This window comes from Mya arenaria, chromosome 9 (genome assembly GCF_026914265.1).
Source record: "Mya arenaria isolate MELC-2E11 chromosome 9, ASM2691426v1".
NCBI lineage: Eukaryota > Metazoa > Mollusca > Bivalvia > Myida > Myidae > Mya > Mya arenaria.
Genome location: NC_069130.1, coordinates 35,263,862 through 35,285,142, shown reverse-complemented (window position 1 = coordinate 35,285,142; position 21,281 = coordinate 35,263,862). Strand labels below are relative to the sequence as shown.

The 21,281-nt window shown below is 38.1% G+C and overlaps 1 protein-coding gene across 1 annotated transcript; it reads right to left on the bottom strand.

The window, feature by feature from the left end:
- Positions 1–1,709: 1,709 nt before the first annotated feature.
- Positions 1,710–19,168, bottom strand: LOC128246761 (endoglucanase E-4-like). Its single transcript, XM_052965178.1, has 13 exons — positions 19,132–19,168; positions 16,544–16,714; positions 15,669–15,825; positions 13,137–13,244; positions 12,126–12,293; positions 10,797–10,984; positions 9,658–9,823; positions 8,545–8,656; positions 7,514–7,664; positions 6,017–6,161; positions 5,549–5,720; positions 2,361–2,542; positions 1,710–1,907 (listed from the first exon to the last, which is right to left on the bottom strand). The coding sequence occupies exons 2-13, from the start codon at positions 16,712–16,714 to the stop codon at positions 1,849–1,851; spliced, it is 1,779 nt and encodes a 592-aa protein (XP_052821138.1). The 5' UTR covers positions 19,132–19,168; the 3' UTR covers positions 1,710–1,848.
- Between the last annotated feature and the right edge of the window lie 2,113 nt (positions 19,169–21,281).

Below are 21,281 nucleotides of genomic sequence, written 5' to 3'. Positions count from 1 at the left end.
AAAATCCTGGAAAAAGCAGGGACTTTGACTTTCGGTCCAGCCAAGCACGGGTAAAATCCCCGTCCAGTAGGGGCAAACTGCTGATAAAATTCCCCGGCAAATGCCCCTGCGCCCCTGGGATAGGGTCCCATTTCCCCATATATCCCCGGAATACCCCCCAGACCTGAGGATGGGGGGGGGGTAGGGGCGTGGTTACATTTGACTGGTGCATAACATGTCCTTGTCTCAACATACAGGTGGATTCGTTCTGCATTTTTTACCGCTTTATTGGTTGTTCGTGCACGCGAACATCGGGGATCGAGTCCGTTATAATCAAAGAATCGTCAAAGAATGTGTTGTTTTAACCACATGCTGTGGTTTATGAACGATTTACCGTCAAATAAACGACAAAATTATCAAAAGTAAACGAAAAGCAGGCCACGTTGAAGTTTTGAAAATCGGAATAGGATTTTAGGCCAAGTCAATGCTGGTGTTTCTCAGTCTATTGTAGCAGCTCGGTTTAATGTGAGAAGATCGACTATTGTGCGTCTTGTGAAACGATTTAGGGATACTATGACGGAAAAATGACGTATACATACGCGAACGCTTTTTGACGACACATGCAACCGCTGTCGGGATCGTCGGAACTTGTGGTTGGCCGGTACATTTAAGGACTGAGTCTAGACGTCTCCCAGACTATCAAATTCGCTGCCATCGCCCTTATCGAGGACCCGTTCTTTCGAAAGCTCATCAAAGGGCAAGGCGTCAATGGGTTCAGAATCATTTTCGAAGGCGATATTGGAAGAATTTTGTGTCCAGTAATGAATCACGCTTTAACTTGTTCCATCTTCGACGTGGGGATCGATTTAACAGAAACGTCATTCTGGAAACTGATCGATACGGAGGGGGAGTGTAACGATGTGGGGGTGCCATTAACTGATCGATACGGAGGGGGAGTGTAACGATGTGGTGTGCCATTAACTGATCGATACGGAGGGGGGGGGGTGTAACGATGTGTGGGTGCCATAAACTGATCGATATGGGGGAGTGTAACGATGTGGGGTGCCATTAACTGATCGATACGGAGGGGGAGTGTAACGATGTGGGGGTGCCATTAACTGATCGATACGGAGGGGGAGTGTAACGATGTGGGGGTGCCATTAACTGATCGATACGGAGGGGGAGTGTAATGATGTGGGGTGCGGGAGTGTAACGATGTGGGGTGCCATTAACTGATCGATACGGAGGGGGAGTGTAACGATGTGGGGTGCCATTAACTATAATTTTCGGTCAGAATTCATCGCCCTTGAGGGAAATGTGACCGTCAGACGATATATTGACGAAGTATTGCGGCCTGTTGTTACTCCAATGATGCGACGTCAACGTCAACGTCTCACCTTTCGGTACGACAACTCACGTCCGCAAACGGCAAGAATCACAGTGGAATTCTTATATACAAATATCATTAATACACTAGAATGGCCATCAAAGCCACCGGATTTAAACCCTATTGAATTAGGTCGTCGTATACTACGACGTCACCCTGCCCGACGGACACGTAATGAGTTCGCCAAAGCATTGAGAGAGGAATGGGATCTTATTCTGCGGCAAGTGGAGCGACGTTTGTGTCGATCAATGCCGTCCAGAGTAAGATAGCCTAGCTGTGGAAAACTTTTTCATTTTAATGCAATTGGCTGCTGGTTATATATGCTGGTTAAGCAACACACTGGCATATTGGTATTCTTTATTGAATTGATATATAAGGTACACAAAACTTTACAGAATTTATACTAATACTCTATGCTATTTGGAATTTCCCGTTCTTTAACATTCATTGAACGGATTTAGCTATTTGGAATTCTTCGGCGTTTAGCATCTTGCAGCAGGAGCTGCCGGAAGTGCGTTGTTGACAGAGAAATGATACAGACCTGAAAACCACAAAAACATATAATGCTCAGGTATATGGTTTTATGTAACATATTTCTGTCGAGCCCCGTTGGCTCAAATTCGCTTTGCTCGAATTCCTCGTTGGATCGAACTAGATGTAAAGACCGATTTGTTTATACTAAAGGTAAACAATCACGCTTGGGTCGAATTTTCCGAGGCTCGATGTATTATCATTGGTCCCTGGGAGTTCGAGTAAACGGATTCGACTGTATATCAAATGACAAAACTTCACAGCCCATTATGAATTGGCAATGTTTATGGTAGTCGTGCTGATTTTAAACACAGGTTATGTTCCTTGATACTGGATTAATTGATATTATTTTCCAAGAATTACTACGTCATATTAACAGTCACATTTTGACCATTGTTAATGCGTATACCGAAAGTAAATTAAAGAGTCATATATTTGAATAATGGCTTAACTAAAAACGTACCAGCGAGGGCTCCTTGGAAGCCGGCATTGTAGTCGCAGGCGACCTCGTTTTTCACGTAATCATCCCGTCGATCGTCGTAGTTGTCGCCCTGGTCGGGTCCACCAACAAGGCCACCGATCAGCACGTTAGGGTTGTCCGCCCCGCTTCCGGGGTTGCACGAGGTCGTGGTGGTTGGGCAGGAACTGAATAAAAATGTGTTTGAGATTATATATTGATAATAGCTGGGCCGACACGATGGAAAACACATATGAACATAGAACTAGCGTTTTTAATTAAAAGAGAGCTAATTATTATACCTCCTCTAAGCAATACTTTCCAAAGAGTTTTCATACCAAGCTAGATTAAATATAACCCTATACCTTTTTACCAACTACACATCAATGAACCATGCTGTAATTCCCATGTATATAATTTACAATTTTGCTATTCATATGTATACGAGTATGCTGTAAGTTATGCTCTTTAAAGAACTAACCATTTTACAGTGGTATGTCAACTAGCGGAACCGTACGCGTGTGGATTGCCCGTACAGCTGGGAAAACTAGTTGGTGTAATCACTGTTTCAATGCTCTAATCTAAACTTACTTTTTGTAATTTTTTGCATGAATGTTATTACGAACGGCTTTAGTAAATACTTGTTCCAATATTTGTCAATTTTAACCTATATGCTTTTATTTCCAGGTCACAAGCTCATTGTTATGTGTATGATATGATAAGTATGTTTCTTATTCATGTCAGAAAATAGCTCACTGAGTTACTGTTTCTTGTAAAAATATCCCCGACTTTAAATAAAGATTATTGTATCGTGTATCTTGTATAATAATTATCATTATTTAATATAGTTCCTCTCTCCAAAAAAGCTATTTTGCGCTCTATTTTGGTTATTGGTGTATATGACTGATGTAATTAACATAATTGAAATTGAAGTCACTATTCTCTACCAACACAATTTACATAGATAAACTCGAATTCGCTCTCTTAGAATTAGTTCGTTTAATTTGAAATGCACAAAATATTTTACCGTGTATTGATTTTAGAACGGCAACAATATCTTGGACGCATTTAGACGCAACATACTAAATAATATACTTCTTTATATAAGACCTTATCATGATAAAAAGATCATCACATTGTGAAAATCAAAATCAAGTGTTTGCCCTACGCGAGGTTTCCGTCTTCACCTGAGGACACAAAGACTGCTCGCTCCACGCAATGTTACTTCCCTTACAAGTTTTGTTAGGTTGTGCTAAGTTTTGTCACGTTTTATTAAGGTAACCGTGACAAGCCGTAGAGGCGAAAAAGTGGTTCGTCCAAGGCGCACTAAGGTCCGGGCGCGGTCTACCAGGGATGCATGTACGTTGCGTCCCGGTCCGATACGTTCTGATAGGATCCCTCACGTTTTTCACGTCTTGATCAAGGTCTGATGCGTTTTCCACGTTTTGTCAAGGCCTCATATGCATCGAACGCGAACACCGCAGAGCTTTGGAGTACGTTTGTGTCCACGGTATAAAGAAAATCCCCCGGGCAACAGCAATCACTTTATCCGAATACTTCGACAAGTAAACATGAATTCCCAAGATGAAGAAGATTTTGTGTTTTCACCGCAAATGAAACGTAACGAAACGGCTATCGTCCACCCTAGCTTGCCGTGAAAACCGTGACAAAACGAAGCACGACGTGACAAAACTATAAAGGAACCTCAGATGCCGGGGATTACATATGATTCCCACCCCCCTACGGACGATTTATAAGTTGTGTAACGGCCTATTACGTACTGCCACGTACTGTCACGTGTCATTGCGTTTACCCCGTTTTACTACGTTTCTCATCCACACCGTGGCTGCCGTGGCTGCCGTGGCAATTTTTTTGACAGTTTAAAATTCTGGCCCGGCATGCACGGCAATAACGGTCTGTCACATTTGCATATCCCGTTCCCCCGCGCTGTCTCACGTTTATCCCGTTTTCTCCACGGTTGTCTGAAACGGGGCTGCCACCACCGGGAACATAGTGTAAACGTAGCATTAGGACACAAAGACTGCTCGCTCCACGCAATGTTACTTCCCTTACAGTGCACCATGCAAATCACTCCATCATTAATAAATATCACGTGATACATAGAAAAAAATGTATATACTCTTTGTTTTCAAGTGTTTTTTTCGTCCAACCTCCATCATTCATCTTGAATAATTGAAATGTTATTAAAACTACCCCCCCTCCCCCCCCCACACACACACAAAAAAGGTCGAAAGATTATATAGTTGCATTTCAGCTTTACTGGCTCATGGTGGCATAGCTATTATCTGCTTGTCAGGGGAGATCACTGCGTAGGAGATTGGTTAATCTGATGTTCAAGGGCACACAACGTAAACTGAGCTGGCCGGTGTCAGCGATATGGTAAAGTACGGTCAAGTGCAACACGCTCGGAACTTATACCAATTTTGGTATCAATAGATAACACGTATCAAAAATATATTACTAAAATTTTCAAAATAGATTGCCCCACCATCTCTATTAAAGCAAAAAGTGTAACAAAACGTATTCAAGGGCACATAACTTTTATACTAAATTAACGCAGGTCAACGAAAATACGCCAAAAACTATTACCAATAATGGTTAAAATGTGTACCTTGTATCAGAGTGATTACTCTTAAACTGAAGGATAAGTTCAGTCCCCAAACGTTTGCCAACACACTGAACAATAGACCGACCAACCGTCCCCGTGGTCAAGACCTTATACCCCTACCCCTACGGAGCCCTTCAAACATTTTATACGGTGGTATAACAACAATAAGTATAAACTTTAAGGGTACACAACTGATCGATCAAACATTATTGTTGTAAAATGTTAAAGCTACACAGAATGACCATTTTAACACCTTATTTTATTTTTGTCCAGGAATGAGCCAAATTTTGCCACAAAGTCTGGAAACCAGTGTTACAAGACTTCTGACAAACAGTTAGTTCACAGTTTTCATATTTACGTTCGAAAAATGCTATTTTGCTAAAAGCGTTACTAACGCCTTAAGCAAAATGAGTTTCCAAAAAAATTAGATTTGTTCTATTGTGAGTTATCTTTTATGATGCCCAATTGATTGAATGATACCAAAATCAGCTGATTCTGAGACAAAATAAAAAAATGTAAAAACTGTCAATACATGAGAATGCAGCATTAACCACAGTAGAGATACCTTCCACGATGATGTGGCTTCCTCGGGAAATGGTCTCCGAATCCGATCTCGTAGCTAATGTGAAGTTTGTTATCTCCAAGAAGATAGTTGATCTGTGACATGGCGTAGTTTTTGTACGCGTCGGGTGATAGTCCGTCGGCGGCGGCAACAGCTGCCACAAACGCAGCGTTAGCTAAATGGAAGAATTAATGTAGATTTAAAGTTAATCAAAGTTTGCATTGTCATAATTATTAAGTGTATACGTGTATTAATCAGTTCATGTAATGGCGGGGAGACTTAGAACAATAGATTCCAGCCAACTGAATATATAATACTTATGCTTTCAGTAAATATATATATATTGAGAAAAGGCGGTTAATAAAAGGTGTAAGATGTTAAATCATGTGATAATTATACTGTTGTATATATGTGTTTGATTCCGATAAGCATTACCACATCACACTTATTTCAACCCATCTCACTCCTTACCGGCATATCTGGCTGGTCCCCACTTGTCCCTGAAGGACATTCCACACGGGGTCATTGCTACACTGCCACCGGGCATGTAGCTGTGCAGATAACTGTCGATGTCGTTCTTGTATGTTGCCCCCTTCGTCTCTTCATAAAGCAACAGCTAAAAAAGACCGATACTGTGATGATTTAGTTGTACAGTAAAACTGCGATAACTCGAGGACGTTGGGGTCCCGACATAAATGATCGAGTTTACCGATGTTTCGAGCTATCCGGAGTTTTCAATATCTTCCTTTATGAAAAGCCTTATAATCAAAGTCAAAACACGTCTAGTAGTGTTATACCATATATATATATATATATATATATATATATATATATATATATATATATATATATATATATATATATATATATATATATATATATATATATATATATATATATATATATATATATATATGTGTGTGTGTGTGTGTGTGTGTGTGTGTGTGTGTGTGTGTGTGTGCACGATGTCGTAAGTCATGATGAATTCAATAACAACGAATGCCCCTTCATGAATCTAGCTTTGATATCGAAGATGGCGATGGAATTCTGAGACAAACGACATGATGTATACTTAAATTAAATTTACAAGGGTTAAAATGTGACCTACTATATCACAATCTATCATACATGTATATTGAACAAACACTACAAGATTAAAAAAATTGTAGTTTTATACATCGTACGTATGAAAATAGCAAACTCAGTTCAATAAAATGCTTATTATGACAAACAGTTAGATTCTACGACACCGCTCGGACAGTGTTAAATATTGGAAATTCATCTCCCTTTTACTCCGAAGGTCAAGAAATATATAGTTTTGGGCAAAATGCAGCATCCAATTCTATAATACCTTTATAAATTGTCCATAGGTTATAGTTTGACCACTTTTCACATTTAAATTAATTTGATTTGTAAAAAAAAATATTTTTGGATATCTATATATTGAGTAACTAATACACATTGGCCAACTTTGACCAAATCAAAGAATTAGCCATGTTTATACAGGAAGCTGCCGAATGACATTTTCATGATTTTGTTTTAAAGCCTTAGTTTAAGGAATGTTTGGCAGACAACCCCCGCTGTGCATCTGTTGCTAATTGTACTGTTGTCACAGTAGGGGCCAATTTCCTGTGTATTTGTTTATTGGCTCAGGGCAATTTAGGATCCATTTCTATAATAAAAACCTCCAAAACTGCAGGATACTCTGATCTGAGATCTGATAGGACAATAAGGCAATAAGATTAAGATCGATACACATTTTTATTGTATCTTATTTATTTATTTATTTTTTTTTTTTTTTGGGGGGGGGGGGTTGTCACATATAGAAGGATTAAACTAGGCCTCTAAGTGATTGGCCATCATGAGACGGTTAACAACGCAGAATATTTGTGATATGTTTGTAACGTTTACATATTACTCATACTCAACACGTTAAGCTGATGTATGTATACACTGAAATAAACTTACAGCTACGCCGACGTTGGCGTCGTTCCAACCGAATCCCCAAGCCGTTCCGGCGGGGTAGAATTGCTTGGCGTCATTCAAGTAACCTGCTTCTCCCGTGGCCTTGTACAACCATGCTCCTGCACCCGCCAGCTCATCAGCATCTCCTGTTGACCTGGATAAGTGTAAACGAATTGCAACAAATTGTTAAAGCGTTGAATAATGAATCCGACCTACGATCATGTCAATTTCGGACGCCATGTGACCCCATATTATTTTGTAACCGTTTGAACGGTTTTGTGTGAAGAAAAAAAAAGAAAGTTTAAAAACACACACGAACCCACATGGTTAGAACTTCGAGGGACCGGTGTAAATACATCGAGCCTCGGAAAATTCGAGCCAAGCGGGATTGATTATGTTCAGTTTAAAGAAATCGTTACTTAACATTAAGTTCGAACCAACCAGGAATTCGAGCCAAGCGAGTTCGGGTCAACGGGGTTGGACTGTTTATGCCGAAAAACAGTTGTTTTGCTCTCTAAGATTCCAAAATAGATCACTCTACATCAAATTTCAGTTGAACTAAAGAGCAAATATAAAAAAATACTTGAATCTCTATGCATAATGTACTTTTGGTAATTTAAATATTAAAATGTTAAAAATCAACAAAAAAGGCATTTTAAGCATAACCAATTTTATATGGGGTCACCGGCCATATAAGTTTAACATTAAGGTTATGGTGGAATCGGAGTTCTAGCTTATGTTGAGGTCTGATCCCTGAACATACATGGAATATTACACATGTAGTTTGCAGGGTCTTTATCAGCATTCAATTACAAAATGACACAAATCGTTTTGAATTCTTTTAACTGGCTGTGTATTTTTGGATTGGGAGAATAAGTGCGATACCTCTAGATTTTGGAAAAAATAATGTATGCCAAACCAATGTGCTATATCAGGCGGATCAATATACTTGTAACCAGTGTTACAGAACCAACTAGTAGTATCATACATGATAATTAAAACGATCAACGAATACAACATAAAATATGCGTTACCCGTAGAAGTCTTTAGCCTGTGTTACACAGTCTGTATATTTGCCACGATTGTTCTTGGCAAATGTGTAGAGACTTTTGGCGGCGGTGAGCAGACGATCAGCGAACGCGGTATCTGGAAGAAATGATATATCATTTGTCGCAAATTGGTGTGCAGTCATTAATCCCACATATGTATAATATTATTTAAGTTGTCATTTAAAGTAGTTTACAAGTAACAATATTACATCCATCGTCGGCAGCCACTGTACGCACTTCCGTAACACTTTATACAAACCGTAGACAAATGTCCGACAAGAAAACCCTTCTTTCGAACGAAATTTTATGTTTTTACAATGAAATAACCCTCTACTGGCAATAGTCTCCGCAGGCGAGTGGTTTAGGTGTTTGGTTTAAAATTTGTAGTAATCAGGCGGAGCGTCTTAGAGCTCCTCCGGAAAACGTTTTCTTTGTAAAAAAATATTAGAATGAGTGTCTTTGCATATACATGTATGCGACAGTCAGATTTCAGGAGAGATTTCCTAGCGGAACTACTGAAACTTCTTCATTTATTATTCATGGTAACGAGATTTTCCAAGCCAATCGCCAACGGTACACAACGAACGCAGTATGGCGGAGTAGTGTTCCTGGGGTATCCGACGTATGTTTAACATAAGAAATTGTAAAATATAACAAGAACAGAATTTGGAAAGAATAAAATGTTGCTGTATATATACATTGCCATAACTATACTTACAGCTATTCTTACTGAAAGATAACGGAAGCAAGTCTAAATAATATGTTTTAATTGTTTAAATTTCGTGATCTTTTATTTATTTCTCTAGAAAAATACTTATAAGTTCACGTATTAATTCCGATAGAACACGTTTCTAGCCGATATGTGTGCAACGGAATTGATCGTGGATTCGGGCGCTCAGGAGTTTTAAAATACTCCTGAGCATTCACTTCGATTGCCAGAACAAATATTTAACGTGTTGACACTATCAAATGCATATACAACACAGTAGTAGTACAAGATATCGTTATCTTCCAAGAGTAGTTCGCTATAACAAGCTACAACACAGGACCTATCAGCATTGATCATCCATTACTAAAATTTACCATAAATAAACTTACCACCACATATATCCTTGTAGACAAGATAGCCTGAGGCCATGGCTGACACAGTATCACCAGCGACGTCAGAGCCATGGCATCCGGCGTTCACCTTGTACGCGGGTCTTCCCATGTGCATGTTCTCCGGGCGGCCCCAGTAACCGTGGTCAGCGTAACCATCGCCAACCTTAACGTAACAAGCATAATTAGTAAATTATTCAATAGCAATCGTGCCTTAGTCAAGTGTTCAATAGAAATAGTATCAAAGTCAATTGTTCAATAGTAATAGCGCCTAAGTCAATTATTCAATAGCAAGTACTTAAGTAAATTGATCTAAAACAAAAGTGCCTTAGTCAATAGCTCAATAGCAAAAGTGCCAAATTTCAAAAGTAATAGTGCCGAAGTTTATTGTTCAATAGCAACAGTGCCAAAGTCAATTGTTTAATAAGTTTTATGCCTATGCCACTTGTTTAATAAAAAAGGGTCGCAGTCAATTTTTCAATAGCAATAGCGCCTTATTCAATTGTTCAATAGCAAAAGTACATAAGTCATTTGTTCGAAAACAATAGCGTTTATGTCAATTGGTTGATGCAATTAAGCCTAAGTCAACTGCCCAAAAGCAATGTAACCTTAGTTAATTGTTAAAAGCAATAGTGCCTAAGTCAATTTTTCAATAACAATAGTGCCAAAGTCAATTGTTCAATAGCAAGTGTGCCAAATTCAACTGTTCAATAGCAATTGTGCCAAATCAATTGTTCAATAGCAATAAAGCAAAAGTCAATTGTTCAATAGCAATAGTGCCAAAGTCAATTGTTCAATAGCAATTGTGCCAAATTCAACTGTTCAATAGCAATAACGCAAAAGTCAATTGTTCAATAGCAATAGCGCCTAAGTCAACTGTTCAATAACAATAGTGCCTCAGTCAATTGCTCAATAGCAATAGTGCAAAGGTCTATTGTTCAATAGCTATCCAAAATCAGCATAAATAAATGATTTTCCGGTCTTCACAGTTGTTACCGCACTCAATTTTCACCAAGGCGATCCGGGTTCGTTTTCCGGCTTGGGAGCACTCTACTGAGACCTTAGTCAAATTACAGTCCTGGTAATGGCAATAACTTGTTTGTCAATCAAGCGAGATTTTGTTCATATCTTCCACCGACCTGGACGTATAGAGTTTGTTGATCTGGAATCCAACATTTCAAGAAGTACTCCAACGGCCATTTGGCCATGTCGCACATCATGTCTTTCTGTCCGGAGTTTTCATAAGCGTCCTGGAACTTGATGAAGCCATAGTTGAGCACCCAGGAAGAGAAAGACATCGGAAGGTTAAACTTGACGTGGTCACCGGCTGTAAGGAAAAAGTCAGCCTGTGTAATATGATGGCACAAACCTGTAACACATGACTGCACAAAAATCGTAGACAAATGACTGCATAAATGTGTGACACATGAATGCAAACATATGTGACAAATGCCTGAACAAATGTGTCACATAGCTGTACACATATGTGACAAATGCCTGAACAAAATGTGTCACACAGCTGTACACATATGTGACAAATGCCTGAACAAATGTGTCACATACCTGTACACATATGTGACAAATGACTGAACAAAATGTGTCACACAGCTGTACACATATTTGACACATAAATATCTATACACAGGTGTGACACATCCATAACTGCACACATATGTGACACATACATAGCTATACACAGGTGTGACACATACAATACTGTACACACGTGTGACACATACATTACTGTACACATGTGTGACACATACATAGCTATACACAGGTGTGACACATACATAACTGCACCCATATGTGACACATACATAGCTATACACACGTGTGACACATACATAGCTGCACACAGGTGTGACACATACATAGCTATACACACGTGTGACACATACATAGCTGCACACAGGTGTGACACATACATAGCTTTACACACGAGTTACACATACATAGCTGTACACAGGTGTGACACATACATTACTATACACACGTGTGACATATACATAGCTGTACAAAGGTGTGACACATACATTACTGCACACATTTGTCACACATACATAGCTGCACACAGGTGTGACACATACATAGCTGTACACAGGTGTGACACATACGTAGCTGTACACATATGTGACACATACATATCTGCACACATATGTGACACACACATAGCTAAACACAGTTGTGACACATACATAACTGTACATATGGTGGTCACATAATAATAATTTTTCCAAGCGTGGCTACGCCACTCGTGAACATATTTTTTCTGTGACCACTCGTGAAATAAAATACGATCTTACACTGTATTCAACAAATATCCTTTATAACTTCTATTCATTTTGAATCGATTATCAGCAACATCATTCGTAAATGATATCTTTCGACAGTACTTTATAATCGTTTTTTTCCTAACGACACCATAACAAATGTTATTCTATAGTATAGTATGGTAGAACACATACCGTCGTACCATCCCCCACTAAGATCGTGTCCGTCGGCGCCATCGTTGACTGCGGAGTCGCCCCTCCAGGAAATGGGGTTATTAGCTGGAAGTCTTCCAGACCTCTGGGCGTCGTAGAACAGGATGGACATGCCGAGAGCTTTTGCGTAGTCGTACTTCATAGTTGAGCCTGGATGAGCCGGGAAAGACAGATAAAGAAAGTTATAATATGTATATTATATGTTACGGGGTTAGTAGCTTACCCAGTATGGTCACCTGCGTCCCGTATATCCGAGATCGGGTCACTTACTAACGCAGTAACGTATATAACGACGACAACCTGTTTACACTGATCAATTAATGGCAAATGTATCATTTATTCACCGGAATCGGAAAATAGACACCGTTTTGATTAGCTATAATTAAACGACCCAATATGGAAAATATGAAGTCATCGCGTGACCAGTCCTGGACCAATGGCATTGCATCATTGCATTTTGGAGACTTGATGTACACACATCTTGTTTTGGGTCATCGTCAGAGAGATAAACTCATCTTCATCAACTTGAATGCGGTCTGATAAGAGAGCTCGAACCCGAATATAGTTTTGTTTTGCTCCTTATATTACATACCGTGTGATATAACTAGCGCCGTATATATCACGTCGACAACTTGTTCACATTAATCAATATATGGGAAGTATATCATTTTTTCGTCGGAATCGGAAAAGAGACGCCATTTCGGTAAGATATAAATATCAGTGACTCCATATGAAAGAGATGGGGTCACTGCGTGACTAGTCCTGGACCAATGATGCTGCGTCATGTTGGAGGCGTGGTTATTATGATAATGTATGGCTACTGTTTATAAAAACATATAACACAATAGGCCGATTGTTCAGAACTTTGTTAATGTTAATGACGTGCTTAATGACGTCATTGTTACCATTCAATTTGAAATACTTGATGAAGTCCATTAAACATCTAGAACAGTACAGATCTTGTAGTACGCTCATGTCAAGAAGCAAATTTACCTGCTGTGCCACTGGACGGGGCGGCCGTGATAGGGTTGCCACCGCCAGGGGCGGCAGTATTGCCGCCTGGATTGCCACCCGGAGGGTTTGTGGCCGCCGAACCAGCACCTACAACAGCAAATACAGTATGTAATCAACTGCTTATTCCGTACAAGTGATCCATTTGGCTGCTCCATCTATTAAAAAACAAAAACAATTCCTTCGAAACCTCGATACCACAGTCGGTAGTGTTCCTGTCTTAGGAGCGTAAATACCATTAGTATATTTGATATGTTTCGCGCGGCTTACCTTACATGTAGATGTTGGCACTGGCTAAAATCACGGCATGCTACAGAATAGCAGATTCAAATTTCAATAAAAAATGTTGTCAATTTATTTGTCTGAAAATCGTTAACACGGTTGTCATTCAGTGATCCAATTTCACTTATTTAGTGTCAATGGGCTGTTTGTTATAAACGACGGTGTGATGGATTGTTTCGGTTGGTTTCCCATAATGGACACCATTACTTGAAATGGAATAACTGTAGCTCATAATTGAACTTTGAATTAACGACTGTTTAGTAGGTGTACTATGTACCTATTTGGTATAGGTATGCACTAGTCGGTATAGTTATGCACTAGTCAATTGTAACAACTGTCCCCCTGGGTCCTGGGATATACCGGGGATAGCGGGGGAAATGGGACGTGTTTTTACATTACTGTTGGTCTCGCAGTGCCGAGTGAGTGCGTTTTCACGCCGAAAACAGCGGGTAATGGGCAGAACCTAGGATGTCCCAGGGGTGCGGGGGCATTTGGCGGGGATTTTACCAGCAGTGTGTCTCCGCGTGGTTAAAATTGACAGGTGCATTATAAAATTCTGTTCTATTCTGTTCTGTTCTTCAATGTCGCCGGAAAGGTCCTATGCGGGATTTACAATTTGTTCCGAGCTCATCTATAACCATCTTCTAGTTGCAATACAGATACCATTTATAGATAAAGGAAAATAAGGGTAAGAAATAAAACAATCATCACGAACTAATACATTTTATATTGATAACTTGTACATTTTTTTTCTTTTATATTTCTTCATTATTCATTAATATCTCTTATAAACTATTACTAATACCAGTATGTACTTTCTTCTCTACGAACACGGCGCATAATCTTACAAGACATGTGATAATTAATGACGTCAACGATCCGAACATATTTGGAAACAAAGATATTCTATTTTTGCAAATGTCTGGTATTGTATAAGCGCAGTTCGTTGCCACTTAAGACTGCACAATGTTTGCCGACAGTGTTATCTATGAGCTAACGCCAACTGACCATGAGTTTATTTTCAGACCATTTAAGGCTATCAGTCGCGCACCCATTCGGAACTCCTCGGCCATTTTCCATCGAAAATAACCTCGATGTATGCTGATTATTTAGAAGGAGTAGTTCGTAAAATATCAATTAATAATAATTAAAAATTGTTCTGTTTAACGTGTATATTGTATATATAGTTTTCAATTGACAACCAAGTTTTTTATTGCTTGAATTATTAAAATTCCCATGAGTAAAGGTATTTAGTTTAAATGCATAATTGAAATAACTACGCGAACTACTTGCAGTGTAGTTACATGTAAAATAGTATGACATTGCAAAGTTGTTTTCGATGGAAATAGTCGAGGGGTTCCGAATGTCGCTCACAAATTCAAATGTGCAAATTGGTTCCCCGCTTGCATTGTATGCGCTTCAATACAACAGGGATACAAAATACGAATATCTTACTGTTCATATCCTAAAGTGCAGATAAACTTCAATGTTATTCTCTTATACAGCACGTTATTTATTGAACGTTGTCATTGACAACAGAGGAATAAACAGTTACGTCACCCGCAACCCTCGTTGAAGCGTTTGTGTATAATTTTGTGTATAATTTCAATAATTATGCTTGTTGGTGCAGTAACTAGACTTAGAAAGAAAGAGATGACACCGTTGCAACTCATACGCGCTTATTTTCAATATTATGTAGTTTTAAGTGAATGTTTGAATTAAAAACAGATCTAAAGTTGAATAATTATGGTCAACCGCTATAGAATTATCGGCATTTTAAAAGAAGAATCTGAGTGTTTTGGACTGTAAGATAAGTCAATGAACCGGATCAAAGCACTGAGACATGGCTCTGGCTAAGGCCCTTATTCTCGAAACTTCTTAAGTCTCTTATGGCAAGATTAATCTAAGCTCACTATTTTTTTTTTTTAATAATTTGCTTAATACTCATTTCTTCAAGAGCTTTAATACTTAAGATAGGAATGATCTTTATGGTAATTTTTCGTTTATCAAAGTTCAATTTAAGTATGTATCTTGACTTTTTGAAATAAGCTACTTAAGTCAGTTAAGCTTAAAAAGTTTCGAGAAATTGGGGATATAAACTAAAGCGTCATGTTTATTAGCAAACAAATGCATAAATTATCTATAAACAAAATTCAATAAATATAAAAAAATCATATTTTGGTAATCGTAAAAAAGAACATGAAATAATAAACTCAAGGTTTGTACACGAACCTTCAATAGAGTAGGTTCCGTGAGCGGGCTGATCCCCGCCCGCCCGGGCTACAAAGTCAACCTGGTAATTGGCTCCGGGGCTGAGGTCGGCGTCGTATGCGACATTGTGCACGACCCACTCCGTCGGCGAATGTGACTCTACTTCCGCTCGCCATATCTGAACAAGAAGGAATATGATAGGGATTGTATGTAAACAAATTCTGGAATTGGGATCCGTAAAATGAGTCAACCACGCACATACATAGTTGTATGAAATTAACCAATTTCGGATTGGTTGAGGCTGGTGTGTTTGGATGATAGCATCTACATGTACTATTGCTGTCAATTCCTCAACCACACCATGAATGACACTGTCAAGTACCCAAGCACATACATAGGCAGATTTTCTGAGTTATAGTCTTTCTAAACCATTATTGTTAAGAAGACTAAAACACATAGTGACTATCATTGTGTAAGTCCCGAAATGTCTCAATATTTCACTGCGCATGTGCGAATCGCTAAACATCCCTTCATAAATTAAGTTCATGTAAAATTATACCAGTTGATTCCCCCGCCCCACTTAACAAATACTAATCGTCTTCCGGGAGGGACATTAAATGGGGGTCCCGTATGACAGTGCTATACACTGGTGCACGTTAAGGAACCAGGGTAGCTCTAATCAGGGTTATATTCTGTCTGTGCACTATGCTCCAATACACATAAAATGACTAACAATCTTATCGGGGCACTCGCCGAATGGGCAAGCCCGGATGCGAGTATAAATAAGCTTGCACACAACCAATATTCCCCTAGCTGGGCTCGAACCACCAACCTTGAATAATCATTGTGTTTTTTGTAGTACTCTTAAGTAGTAATTCAGACAATACGTTCTTTACCTCCAGATTATCGACTGGCTTGTCAAAGTGGAGATGGACCTTCCATCCGTGCAGGTCATGGTCGGGGTTCATCGTGAAGAATCCCTGGAACCCGCCGTTCCAGCTACTGGTTATTGTGAGCTGCTGGCCAAAGGCCACGCCCAAACAGGCAAGTAAAACGAGGATCCGCATCTGTGCAAAGAGATAGGTTACAGTGTGTGTATACCACGTGATAAATTACGTCATATATGCTACGTCGGAAGGCAACATATTTCCTAAAATAAAGACTTAAATCAAAGATATCTTTTCTTTTACTACACCTTTTTTAATAAAACAAAGGGCAGTCTATGCCGCTTACAGAGTCCCGCCTTCGTGTTATTACAGAAGTTTTATAAGGTGATTAGTTTCATCAAACACTTCGACAAACCTGTCAAAAATACTGTTTGACAGCGCTCCGTCGGACGGCCGTATTTTGAAAAGGTTTGTCGAAGTGAAAAGACTAAACTCTCAATCAAACCCTGGTAAAATATTGCCTTATCACGTGCTATACACACACTGGGTTATGAGAGCTAGCATCTTTTCACACCAAAATAACGTCATGACTATGTGTATTTATCGAGATTTTCCAATTTACGCCAATTGAATACAAGTATATTTTTTTTAATTAAGCATTAAAGAAATAGGAAAATTATCGAATTTCGAATTTCGTTCATGCTCACACATTGTTTTTAATTTAATAAAAAACTTTCTGTAAATACCCGGTGAATTTTTGTTCGATCTCAATCCGAAAATCAACGTATTATGTATTCTCTGCATGCATATACGTAAAAACCGCTCATGTGCTTGTAAGACGAATAAAATGTAGATGCTGAATAAATATAAGTTAATACCATTCCCTGCAAATATTTGCTTAAAACTTCGCAACGCATTTATTCCGACTTCAAAAAGAGGGTCATTAGGCTTTCTGAGCATGCTTGTAATGCAGTTTAACTTCTGAAATCTGCAAACTCTAAAAGGTTAGTGTGAGTTGCTTTCAGTAGGTGTGCATAGTCTTGATAAATGAGGGACAGAAAACGGACATATAAGGGTCATTGGGAGAAAAATTGAAAGAGTACAACAGCCTGCTGAAAAGGTGCACGCTCAGAGGATGGCCGTTTTGACAACATTTTTGGTTTGAATTGAGCCATTTTTTTGCAATTTTTTTTTTGAAAAAATGGATTTTTTTAAAACTTCTGTCAAATGATCAGATCGGAGTTTTTAGTTTAAACTGTTGAAAAATAATGTTGTATGGCTAAATGCGTTACTTACGCTTTGAAAAGTATAAAGAAGCTCGGGAGTTTTCCAAATAATTGAGAAATGTTTCATTGTGAGTTATATTGCATATATAAAGTGAAAGCATCGGTGACTAATTGATCAGTTGATTCTGATACAAAAACTTAAAAAATAACTGTCAATCTGTGAGAGAGCAGTTTTAAGTAGCTCTTAGTCATGAATATTCTATCAGAAAAAATAGTTTATTGTGATAAGGATATGTAGATAATTTCTTTTTAATTATTACATTAATATAACTATAAGCAAAACAGAAATAGTGAGAAAAAAACTTAAAATGTTTCGAAAACTTCTGGTAGATGCTTATTTTTCATTTTAACGTACGAGTTAAAAAAAAGTGTGAATGTGTTCAGTATTTCTATCAATACAGTTTATGGTCGCTTTTCCTATTTACACATCTTTACAAGTTTGTACTGATGACGTAAGCTTTACATGCCACCAGACAACCGCGCACTTAGCTGTCAACTTAGTTACAAAGCGCATGCGCCGAGGACACAGCGATTTATCACAAACTGGTGTAGACCGGTAAAAAATACGCTACTAAAATAAATGACTGTCTCTATCGTCCACAGAAGTCTATTTCATATTAAGCTAAAGATAATTGGCCAACTCCTCGGCTGTCAATGATCCACGAATACGCGCGAATGCCAAATTGCTATTATCAACAAACACATTCAATCGACAACAAGTAAATGCGATGATACAATTATTTGACGGTACGCCATACTGGTTATATTGACAAAAACACTGTAATAAATCAAAACACACAATGTACATGACACGAGGATCTTGTTAAAACCATGAAGCCAACGCACAAGGAAACATATTACCATCGTACCGTGCTGTGCAAGTTAGAGTTTAAAGATGCACTCTTACTCCCAAATACGATTTTCCATAATTAATCATATTGTTTAAACATTTCAAAAATAGATGGATACATGTCGAAAACAATGGTTCTTATGAGGATAACGAGTTTAATTTGAAAGAAATGAGCATCAAACACGGTATCTCTACCTTATGAGACTATAGTAGATCACTGTAAATCTTTAGCATTCACCAATCATTTAATAGTTTTGTGCTTTCTGCTATTAAATACACGGTTACAATCTTGTTAGCAGTAATTATTATTTTCCATAAATGCATTATTTAGTAAGCAGTTAAACGTTTATCAGTGAAACTGATGTTTGTTATACAAGTGTATGCATTAATTTTGAATAAGAGTGTCACTTTAATATTTCATAGCAATTGCTAACTAAATGCTTAATCTTAACTATACTCACTGTCCTGGCGAAAGCGTCCCAGAGGTCTGTTAATTCTTACGACGTAAGGACTATTATATTGAGGACGACTGATAAAGATTGAACTACATTTTCACCCTTTGTACACATAATAAGGTAATAAGGGGGGGGGGGGGGGAGGGGGCGATGATTGGTTCAAATTTGCAAATCTCCAGGGACAGAAGGTACATTTAAATTCTAAATTCGGTGCTTATGCATATACTTAATTGCCCATGTAATGATAAATAGATTCAGGTGGTCACTTAAGTACTGTACTGGATTGTCTTTGTAGACTTTAGCGACTTTTGCAGTTAAATTTAACCGATGATTATGTTTCATTTTGCTGCTATAAATTTGGTATAGTTTTTCGTTCTTGATGTGTGCTCCGTTAATGATGGAGCACAGCAATAATTTGTTTTGTTTTTAATTTTGAATACATGTAGTTGTAACTTATGTACGGTATTTGAGCTTGAACAGACATATCTTTACAAACAAAACGCAATACTAATGTCCCCTAGTCGTTCCAAAAGATCAATAACGGGAAAATGGGTCCACTTGGTAAGCAAACTGAATTGTCAGCGGATGAGACTAAGGCAATTGCTAAGTGTGTGGCCAAAACATGGACACTAAACTAGACTTGTGATGATGCTATTGAGCAACACTCAGGGTAGACATCAGTTTGCGAGAGAACGAGGGAGTGAATTTACTTGATCCTGTATTTTCTATCGTTAATCATGTAAGGGCAACGAGACTACAGTCCTGGAAATCATTTTACTATATTTTTTTAGGTTTCTGATGACCTTTACAAACTACGCATTGATCTAAAGGAACTTGGTTTGGAAGACCTAGGATAGGAAGAGGAGGCTGATGTTAGGAACGATGACGGTTTGAACGCGACAAACTTTGTCACATGTGTTACCTCACATAACATATCTGATAATCCCATTAATGAACCTATAGACGATAACCATGTCATTGCAACTCATATTAATGTGAAATCTAGTCATATAATTTAAACGTTCATGCATAATGCAAAAGTGTTGGTTGTAAAATCTTAAATTTGTTTGTATCTGTGTTTTTGAAATATAATATCGAAGCTACGTTTCCTCGATTTTGAGAAGTTTATGTCAAAATATGATATTATTTCACTGAAACAGAATAAGATGATTTCGATAACGTGAATGTCAAATTCCTAAGTGTACACAGAAATTGGGGATTAAAGAATTCTGGGTGTAAAGGTGTTTTTGTCAGGGATTATTTATGCAACCATGTTAAATGTCGATTGTTGGTGGCAATACTCGGCTAATATATTATTGATTTAAGAGTTGAGGGTTAAATATCTTATTGATGATTTAAACGCTCATACAGGACAACTATCTGGCTTTGTCTTAGTAGACGATGTTAAAGTTAAACTTATTTTGACTATCAAACTCAATGTAAATTGAATATGAATTATCTTGAAGTAAAAGGCTATAATGTTAGTGTTATTGACTGTTTTGTATTGACACCTTGCTTGTTTCCAAAACATCATCAGTTTAAAATTCTTTCATTTGACCCTTTATTGCCAGATGATCATAATCTAGTTGTTCTTTTGTCTGTAATATATTGTTATATTCTGGTCATGTTCCAGATTCTTGGTGTGTTGGAATCATCCTTCTTATTTAAAAAATGTTAGTAACCCTGATTATCCAGAAGTTAAGTGTTTTTGGGGAAAATGTTGACTTCAGTCACAAATTATAGAATCAATAGCTTTTAAGAAGATCAAAGCTTGCTAACTGAGGAACAATCAGGTTTTCATGCCAAAGTACTGTTGATCATATTTATACTTTTAAAATGTTGGTAAAACACACTTATTTACTGTTCATTTATTGACTACAGTAAGGCGTTTGACTTGGCAATTTTGAAAGTAATTTTAAATATTCAACAGAAAACCAGATCTTTTGTAAAATGAGGCTGTGTGGGTGTGGGTGTGGGTGTTGGGGGCGGGAGGGTCTAATACGCTCAGTAGTACTTTAGGGTTGAGCCAGAATGAATATCTTTCGCCAATATTTTTTTGTCTTTTTGCTAATGATCTAGTTCAATTCATTTCTGTAAATGTAAAGGTCTTTCTTTTGTAATGTCAGAAAAACAATATTTGCATGAGTACTGTCAGA

Excerpts from the sequence above, each read along its gene's own strand:
- LOC128246761 (XM_052965178.1), bottom strand. The coding sequence starts at position 16,714 with ATGCGGATCCTCGTTTTACTTGCCTGTTTGGGCGTGGCCTTTGGCCAG. Across the intron at positions 13,245-15,668 it reads CGGAACCTACTCTATTGAAG|GTGCTGGTTCGGCGGCCACA; the intron begins GTTCGTGTACAA and ends TTGCTGTTGTAG. Across the intron at positions 7,665-8,544 it reads CAGGCTAAAGACTTCTACGG|GTCAACAGGAGATGCTGATG; the intron begins GTAACGCATATT and ends ACACTTATCCAG.